Source organism: Aulostomus chinensis, chromosome 21 (genome assembly GCF_037954235.1).
Source record: "Aulostomus chinensis isolate RoL2024-O1b breed Wild chromosome 21, RoL_Achi_v1.0, whole genome shotgun sequence".
In the NCBI taxonomy this organism is placed as follows: domain Eukaryota; kingdom Metazoa; phylum Chordata; class Actinopteri; order Syngnathiformes; family Aulostomidae; genus Aulostomus; species Aulostomus chinensis.
The window spans coordinates 14,620,766-14,630,000 of NC_141340.1; the positions used below are offsets into that span (position 1 = coordinate 14,620,766).

At 42.3% G+C, this 9,235-nt stretch overlaps 1 protein-coding gene across 2 annotated transcripts in view; it reads right to left on the reverse strand.

Annotated features, from left to right (window-relative positions):
- Positions 1-121: 121 nt before the first annotated feature.
- pdcd6 (programmed cell death 6) overlaps positions 122-9,235 on the reverse strand; it is an 18,721-nt gene continuing 9,607 nt past the window's right edge. Inside the window, exons 3-6 of one of the 2 annotated variants that reach the window (XM_086191822.1) lie at positions 4,692-4,736; positions 3,648-3,818; positions 1,339-1,448; positions 122-1,049 (exon numbers count right to left, since the gene is read on the reverse strand). In XM_086191822.1, the coding sequence (XP_086047948.1) occupies positions 951-1,049; positions 1,339-1,448; positions 3,648-3,818; positions 4,692-4,736 (425 nt within the window). In that variant the 3' untranslated portion in view covers positions 122-950. The remainder of the gene's footprint in view (positions 1,050-1,338; positions 1,449-3,647; positions 3,819-4,691; positions 4,737-9,235) is intronic. The other variant, XM_086191824.1, reaches the window with a different exon arrangement.

Consider the following 9,235-nt stretch of genomic DNA (forward strand, 5'->3'; position numbering starts at 1 on the left):
ATTGCAGTGGTAAAAACTACAAAAATACAGCAGAGGGCGACATTAAGCCTAACAGCAATTTGTTTTCTTCTGCACTGCACTAGAATATGATGATGACGAAATGAAATCAAACTCCACATGATTTTCTTTATTTTTTTTAATAAAAGTTTTCACTTTTGTGTTATTTTTTTTATACACATTTTAAGGCATCATGCACAAAAAATAAGCCATACTAAAGGCATTATGCTTAACCTCTAACAAAAATTATATTCTCTAACATTTGAAGGTTATGCCGTTAAAAATAAGTTTATACAAATATGGCATGTAAGCTGGCATGTCAGTGAATCTCAAAGCAGAACAGAACCTGCTTTCACAGTATTTGTAAACATGGCTTTGAGCAAAATAGAGCTGAGGAAAAGACAAGAGAAAGCATGCTACAACATAGGGCCAAAGTTCCCTGAAAAGCATGCAATCAATCTTGAATCATTTTGTTTTTTAATGCACCATTGTACTCTCAACAAAAGGTTTTTTTTGTAATTGCATTAGTTAAAGTTAAGACATTAAAAAGTTTTACAGACAGACAGACAGAAAGACAGATGTGTCCACAATAATCCCTCCTCCAGGGTCCAATACTCAGACGTAGTTCAGATTAGTTGTTGAACAAAACACTACAAGATTTTTTTCTCTTTTATTAATTTATCAAGGAATGTTCTGGGACTCCTCCTCCCTGACAAATACTCATCTACATGATATTTCCACCTCAAAAAATGTTGAGGTTCCGATATGTCTTTTATATCAGTTACATATATATATTTTTTTTAATTTTTTTTTTGAGACAACCTGACGGTGGCTAAAGTGAAGTTATTAAAAAAAAAAATCTTGTAGTGCCCTCCATGGCAGACATCCGGTAGGCGCCGGTAGCTTTGGCACAGTTGTGTCCAGTTGTGCTCTTCTGTGATGATCCGTGTGCATTATACTATATTGAAGACCATGGATAGATACTGTTCATATGAAACCTGGATCCAGCCGTCCTGGTCTGTGTCGTATCGCCTAAACACGTCGGTCAACCTCTGCGGATGGGACAGGCAATCGCCGGAGTTACTCATCAAAGCAAAAACAGATTCAAATTAAACACAGAAACACCTCCATATTATACTGAGTGAGGCACTTCTAAGTCTTCACTTGTATCCTACTACATGTATAAATGCTAAATTACAGAAAAGGAACAAACAAGCGGAACTTCCATAGATTATTCATAAATTACAAGAGAAGTGTGTCGTGTATTTTTCAAAAAAGTTTTTTAGTGATTCTAGAACAGTCTTGGTGTTATGTGACTGCGAAATAGTGAGAATGCACTACCTGTAGTACGATACAGCACTGGATGAAGTCGTCAAAGGCCACCTGTCCCTTCCTCTGGCGGTCAAACTTCTCTATCAGCGTACAGTAGAACTGATCCGACAGACGATAGCCTGCATGCAACAGCAAAAAAGGAGCATCATAGGCATGGTGGACATAGACTGGCATCCCTTATGGACTCCTGCAGCGGGGACACTACCTACCATGCCAGGTAAGTAAATGGGAACATTTGTAGACCATACAGTTCAAACACATATGCAACTTTTTTTAGTTTTCTTTCTCCTGAAGCAGCACAGAAGGACATTTTAAATGTGATACACACATATACAAAACCAGGACCAAGCATTTCTATAAAACACTATTTTACTGCTGGGAAGATGGACTAATTGTTAAATTGTCTTTACTGTGGAAGGATTCATTTCGTCGTCGTTGTCCTCTGGTTATCCAGTTGGTCCAGGTTGCGGGGGCAGCAGCCTCAGCAAGGACACCCATACTGTCCTCTCCCCAGCCACTTCCAACAGCTCTTCAGGGGGAATCCTGAGGCGTTCCCAGGCCAGCCCAGAGATATAATCCCTCCACCGTGTCCTGGGTCGGCCCCGAGGCCTCCTCCTGGTTGGGCATGCCTGGAACACCTCCCAAGGGAGGCGTCCAGGAGGCAGCCTCACCAGATGCCCGAACCACCTCAACTGACTCCTCTCCACATGGAGGAGCAGCGGCTCTACTCTGAGTCCTTCCCAGATGTCTGCGCTTCTCACCCTATCAATAAAGGGAGAGCCCAGCCACCCTGTGGAGGAAACTCATTTCAGCCGCTTGTATTCACGATCTCATTCTTTCGGTCATTATCCAAAGCTCATGATCATAGTTGAGGGTTGGAATGTAGATTGACCGGGAAATCAAGAGCTTCACCTTTTGGCTAAGCTCCCTCTTCACCACAACGGACTGGTTTAGCACCCGCATCACTGCAGACGCCATCCCAATCCACCTGTGAGTCTCACGCTCCATCCTACCCTCACTCGTGAACAAGATCCCGAGATACTTAAAGTCCTCAACCTCAGGCAGGATGCCCCCCCCCCCCAACCCAGAGTGGCAGTCTAGTTGTTTGATGGCGCTAAGACAACACTCTCCACCACCCAGCTGTGCCTACAAAGAACCGTTGACAAAGGGCCTTGGCAGAGTCCAACCCTCACTCTGAACAAGTCCAACTTACTGCCGGCAACGCGAACCAGGCTCTCACTCCTTCAGTACAGAGACTGAACATCCACCCCATACTCCGGAGTACCCCCCAAAGGGTGGTCCTGGGAACACAGTCATTCGCCTTCTCCAAATCCACAAAGCACAATTGGACTAGTTGGGCAAACTCCCATTCCCCTTCCAGCACCCCAGCGAGGGTGAAGAGCTGATCCACGGTTCCACGGCCGGGACAATCGATCTGAGGTTCGACTATCAACCTGACCCTCCTCTCCAGTACCCCGGCGTAGACGTTTCCAGGGAGGCAGAGGAGTGTGATCCTCCGATAGTTGGAACCCACCCTCTGGTCCCCTTTCTTAAAGATGGGGACCCCCACCGCAGTCTGGCACTCCAAAGGCACCGTCCCCAATGTCCACGTAATGTTGCAGAGACGTGTCAACCAAGACAGATTCCTATATTTTTGGAAATTGTAAATACATGTTTCAAGGAAACTACATTAGCTTGAAATTACTTTTTATCCCAAGATCACAACCCAATGATTGCAACATCAGGATAACTAAGCCCATTTACTTGTGATAACAGGATAATTGATCATGTTATCTTGAAACCAAAAGAGAAAATGATGTTGAAAATTAATCACAAGCATGGCCATCCTCAGCTTTTCAAAAGGAAAAGGAGCAACGGGCTTCCTTTTTGCCAAAAAGAATGAAAGCCTACATCAACCAGAATGCACTGGGCACTGAGGACACTCCCAGGCTGCCCATAAATGCATGGAACTAACACTGCATCTACTGTGTTGAACAAAGAAAAGGGACAAGGGCCTCCTGCCAAAGACCCCTTGGAGTGAAACATCATGTACAGGTCTGGTTGTTGCCATAGTATTACACTTTGAACATGAAATTAAAAACTGCATTTCTTTTATTGCATTAACTTTACACATTTGGCACAAAGCCGGTTGAAATTCAGCACACCTACTCTAAAGCTGAAGATGAGTGAGAGCTGAGTTGGTTCACACTCATGCGCAGCAATTGAAAAGACAGAATCTGACCTTTTGAACACAGCAAACTACAGCCAGCCAACCCTCCACCTCAATAATCATGATCGATCCGATATCAAAGCCATACTTTGTTGCTCACCGAATCCGGTCAGGGCCTGTTTGAGCTCATTTTTATCAATGAAGCCGGAGTTGTCCCTGTCGTAGGTCCTGAAGATGTTTTGCCAGTCCGTGATGTACTTCCACACGCCAGCGAACTCATTGAAGTTCACACCGCCTTTATTTTCCCTGTCGAACATGGCTGAAGAAGAGGGAAACAAGGACACGCACGCAGGAACAAGCGCGCGCACGCACACACACACACACACACACACACACACACACACAACTCTGTAAATGGCAAAAGAACTAATCCTGTGACATAAGTGACTGTCAAAGAAGAGAGGAGACTGCTCACACTCTACTAACTCCTGCCTGCTAAGACTGTTAGAGGGAAACAGCTTGATCCCCCTGTTAATACCCCAGTCGTCCATGCTCTTCAATCCAGCTGCCTCCCCACAAAGCAAGTGTTATCATGGGATATGTCTTCAGCTGCTATTAAACAATGGGTTTATCGTGCATGTTACAGTGGGAAGGGGAGGAAATGGAATTATAGGGATTTTCTCTGCAATCCGCACAACAAAAAGGGATGAATGTACATATTAGACACTGTTGAAGATGGATTTTTTTATAGAATTCTGTTGAGTAGAAGCTTGACCTGCAATGTCCCAGGGGCTTGAAATGACTACGTTTTCGCATTCTATTGTCACGTTCTGAAATTTAAAAAATAAATGATCTTTTGCTTCATTTTTTATCAACACAAGGCTGCCAATCTAGTCCTTAAAATTCAGTGCAATTGTTTTTAACACCAACTGCTGCATATTACAAGAGCCTCAGAGCATAAAGACGTCAATACTTGGCGTCTGAGAACTAGCTGGCTGCCTTATGACCAAGCTTTCTCCGTCTCTTCCAGATATTCTCTCCGCCTCCTGTTATTGATGGCTGCAGGTTTCCACTCTGAGTCTATTTACTCAAAACTTGATCAATGTATCCAGTTGTCATGGCGAGGAACAAATAAACAACAACACACACAGACTGAATATAAAACAACATTTTACAAACAAGGGTTACTTACAGATTATGGAGCGGACCGTCACAGGGTTGAAAGGTGTCCATGTGCCTGAGAGAAAGAAGAATACAGGTCAAATACATAATACATAATGTATGAATTTGAAGATGATCACACAGAACAGCAGTTCATTCTTTATTCAAATCGTAATCTGGAATGTCAAAACAATTTCATTTTCCTGAAAGAACAGCTTAAAATTTACATGAAACAAAATAAACCATTTTCAAAGCCTCGTATTTTTGTGGTGCCCCATATTTTTGGACTATTATCTTAAAATCCAACAAATTATTGTCGCGTTTTCTTAAAACATATGACTCAGGGATTTGTCACTTCTTTAACCTAAGATTATAAATGATGGCCAATACGTCTGGACAGCAAAAAATATACTTAAGTCCCTGGGTTCTGGGACAGAATGATACAACATAAAGGTTAAACCATGACAATGTGGAAGATTATTTAGTGACTCGATCAGTCTTTGCTAAATTAGTTGAAAAATAAGCTATCTTACGATATCAGTCTCAGTGGATCTGCAGGGAACAGTTAAAACGCAAGTAGACAGTTTGATGTAAGTTATTCTCTTGGTCTCTGGATTACAGGGGCAGGATGTCTACTTCCATTGAAGGAAAGTGACATGCTGTGATTGTGATCGGACACTTAAAAGTGTGATACATGCAATTAAATGTAGTGGAGCACTGCCAGAATACTAGACATATGAACCATCATCTTTTTGTAGTTTGTATCATTTCCTGTTGTTGTGTTTTCTCAGTGAGGCAAAACTATCTGCGCAGACAAATGTAGGATGCAGTTGTGAGGATAATAGCATTTTTCTCAAACCAGGGATTCACATTCCATAAAAAGAATTTTTAAAAGGTGCTCCAAAATGAGGACTCACAAAAACAAATTTCCACTTTTTGCTAGTATAAAATCAATGTTGTGTTTTTTTTTTCTTCTCCTGAACAAATTTGCCAGGTCCCCACGGGCTCCAACCGGACTAGCGGTCCGTGTACCACGTATAATTCTTCTGAAGTTGCTCTCATGGTTTACTGGAAATTGTCACTCACTTCGTTGTTGTTGTTTTTTTCTTTGGTTAGCTTCTTTTAATCTAGCAACAGAAAGCAGTTGCAACTTTTTAATGCTTTTCCTTTATATCTGGAAAAATTGTCATATGAACTTTGTGCCTTTACTTTTACTTTCTTTCACAGAAAAGCACCTCACCCTTTTAAAAACAGTTCAGGCTTTACAACCGACGCCTCCTGCTATATATATAATATCAAAATGAATACCAAATTCTAGTAGTTAATTCCATCCATCCATCCATTTTCTTCCGCTTATTCCTGTTAAGGGTCGTGGGGGGGTGGAGCCTATCCCAGTGGCTTTCGGGCGAGAGGTGGGGTTCACCCTGGACAGGTCACCAGTCCATCACAGGACCAACACATAGAGACAGACAACCATTCACACTCACAGTCACACCTACAGTCAATTTAGAGTATCAATCAGCCTCGTCCCCTCTTGATGTCTTTGGACTGTGGGAGGAAGCTGGAGTACCAGAGAGAACCCACACAGGAACAGGGAGAACATGCAGACTCACACAGAAAGATCCTGTGCTGGAGCCGGGACTCAAACCCGGAACCTTCTTGCTGTGAGGCAACAGTGCTGACCACTGCACCACCGTGCCGCCTTCTAGTAGTTAATTAAAAGAGCAAATCAAATCAGTAGAGGTTGTAACACTGTATATTGATTAAATAGCCTGAGCTTTTATTTTGAAAGCCTGCTGCTTCTGTTTTTTTCTTGTTTCCTTTTAATATGTTCGGTAGCAGGAGAAGATGGCAGTCTCTTTTTTGTTCAAGAAAAATTAAGAAAAAGGTAGAATGTTCATTTGATCATTTGTTCAGATTAAAAGCAAAAGAAAAAGTTTTACAGTTGTTTGATGGTTTAAAAAAAAAAATCTCCATCGTACCATGAGAAAAACTTCAAAAGGGATTATACTGGCACACGGACCATCAGTGCCAAGAAACACACAGTGTGGTTACTTTTCATCTTGGTCAAACTCTTCAATTACATGTGACTGCATAACTGTCATTTCTAAGGTCAAAGAAGTCTAACTGGACTTTAGTTCCTAACTCCCTTTCATGTTGGGTTCATCAGAGAATCCAGATCCTCGTTGACTTCATGGATCCTGAAACTACAGAGGAGCTGCAGCACTCCTAACTGGCAACCAAGTTAATTTATAAATCAAATGAACAAAAGAGGAGCATTTTAGCTCGCATGTTTTGTAAAATACAGTCATTTTCACACTGCTGGCATCAAACCTTTCTTTCCATTATTATGTTTAATTTTTACATTTTGTTTATGGAACAATGTATTTTCGATGCAGTCTAACAGAATACGGTGTGAAAGACTAGAGACATCTATTCGAGACACAACACGTGCTTGCTTAACAAATGCGTTTTATCACCGTTTCTCGTCACAATGCAGGCTCTTTGGTCTTTGTTACGAAATGCTCTCATATGCTGTGGAAGTTAGCTGCAAATTTCAGATGCTTTGTATCATCAGTTTAAACTTGCGTGGTGACAGAGTTAAATAATTTCCCGTTAAATAGTCCAGAAGGTCATGTAATTTCCTGTCACAAATCTGGTGATGCAACATGCTTTCACTCAGTAAGAGGCTGTAGTATGGGGGTTTGTTTTGGAGTATGTGCAAGTGGGTGTTAAGTTCACATGCAGTGCCTTACTGCTACCTGTATAACATGGCTGCAGCTCCATTGGCAACTGCGAACTGCTAAATATGCTGCTTTGACAGACAGCATGTTGGTATCACACTAATACCAAAAAACAAAAAAAAAAGCATCAAGCTAGCAGCATTAAACGGGAATTCATTTTCCAGACTTTTTCTCAGGGTGCCCAACTGACTGCCTCCCAGCAACTCATCCTCTCACTTCATTAATTAACAGCTCAGACAGGGGCAACAAAGTAAAGCAGTGCAGGGAGATGCAGAAAAACAAGGACAACATGGGAGAACCAAAAAAATAAAAAGCAGATGTGAGATCACCATGCCAAATGAGATGAAGATGACATTTGCAGTGTAGTTTGGGTTGCAGTAACTTGAACTGGCTAGCCAGCATCTGCTGACCCCAGAGTCCTCCCTGCAACTTTATCTGCAGACAACAGCATCTGCAGGATCTTAGCATCCAACTGCTGAAGCGTGGAACCATTTTCACGCAGTGCTGTTCCTCACTGTTTATTTTCCTCTGCAATGCCAGCAGTATGCTTCTGTAGTTTCTGCTTATTTCAAGTAGATATTGTTTAAAGTCCATGTCAAGTAATACAATAGGACTCCAGCAAGCCGTACAACAATTTTGAGGCAAAACAAGACGTGCTTCAGTGTTCACAGAAGGAGGACATTTTCCCTCTTGCTCAGTTTGGTTTATTGATGTGTGGGGCTGTTTGGAACTGAGGATTGGGATTCTGGGTATGATACCAGGCCTGAGGGTCTTACTGGAACTGGGTTTGGACCAGAATCCATATCCTTGTGTTATATTTTAGAGTACTGCTGATAGAAAACAACTAACAAATAATTACTATTGATATTAAGTCTTACATCGGCAGAGCCAAGTCAGAGTTTATTCTCCGTAGTGCAGTCTGGTCAAAACTGAATGGCTCCCACAGAGTGTTCATTTGGTAAAAAGACTCTTTTCTGACTCTTTTTTTTACAAATGGGGGCTCTGGAATGCGGTTTACTCATTATTTTATTCTCCTGTGATGCGGCAAATCATGTTTATCATACACGTTTGGTACTGGGCTGCCATGTTAGTTGAGAGGTCGTGTGTGAGCATCTTCGCCAATTCTGCCTGCACAACTCTAATTAGCACTATTGGTAGCTTTACATCAAACTGCTCCAAGGGTTCAGTTTGATTGCATTTGCAAAAGCTTTCATTTGAAAAATCTGGTTTTCCACCAGCTAAGGGGAATCCTTTCCCTTCAACGTTTATAGCAGAGCCACTGTTCATCTTTTGACTTGGTGGATATGTAGAAGGCCTAAGCCCATCTAAAACATTGAAATTTACAGCCCCCAAATTCCTTTTCTGAGGGAGGTTATCCCATCACATATGTCTAAGTCCAATAAAACTCTCTAAAGATTATGAATGTGCTATCCAGATAGATAGCAATGACACTGTTGGTCCACTATAAGAGAATGACGACAGCACAGGCAGAGCTCTTATCTCTCCAGCCACACCGATTCCTCTAGTCACACACATTTTTCACACCAGTAGCTTAGAGGTCACCAGTGCGCTAGACAGACTGCGGCTGCCCAGTGTGAGACAGTCAGTACGGTGGAAATGTTTGTGTGTGTGTGAGATGGCCAACCGTGACAATACACTCTCTGTCCCAAACACACACTGAGCTCTCACACTGGCGAACTCAACTGCCAGTGGTGAGGAGGAGGAGAGAGGCAAGAATAACAGTCAGGACTGACTGCAGTGACTACACACAACGGTTGGGGTGGAGCTCTTTGAGAGGCTTGTGGTGGACATATGAAAGCAACATATGGCA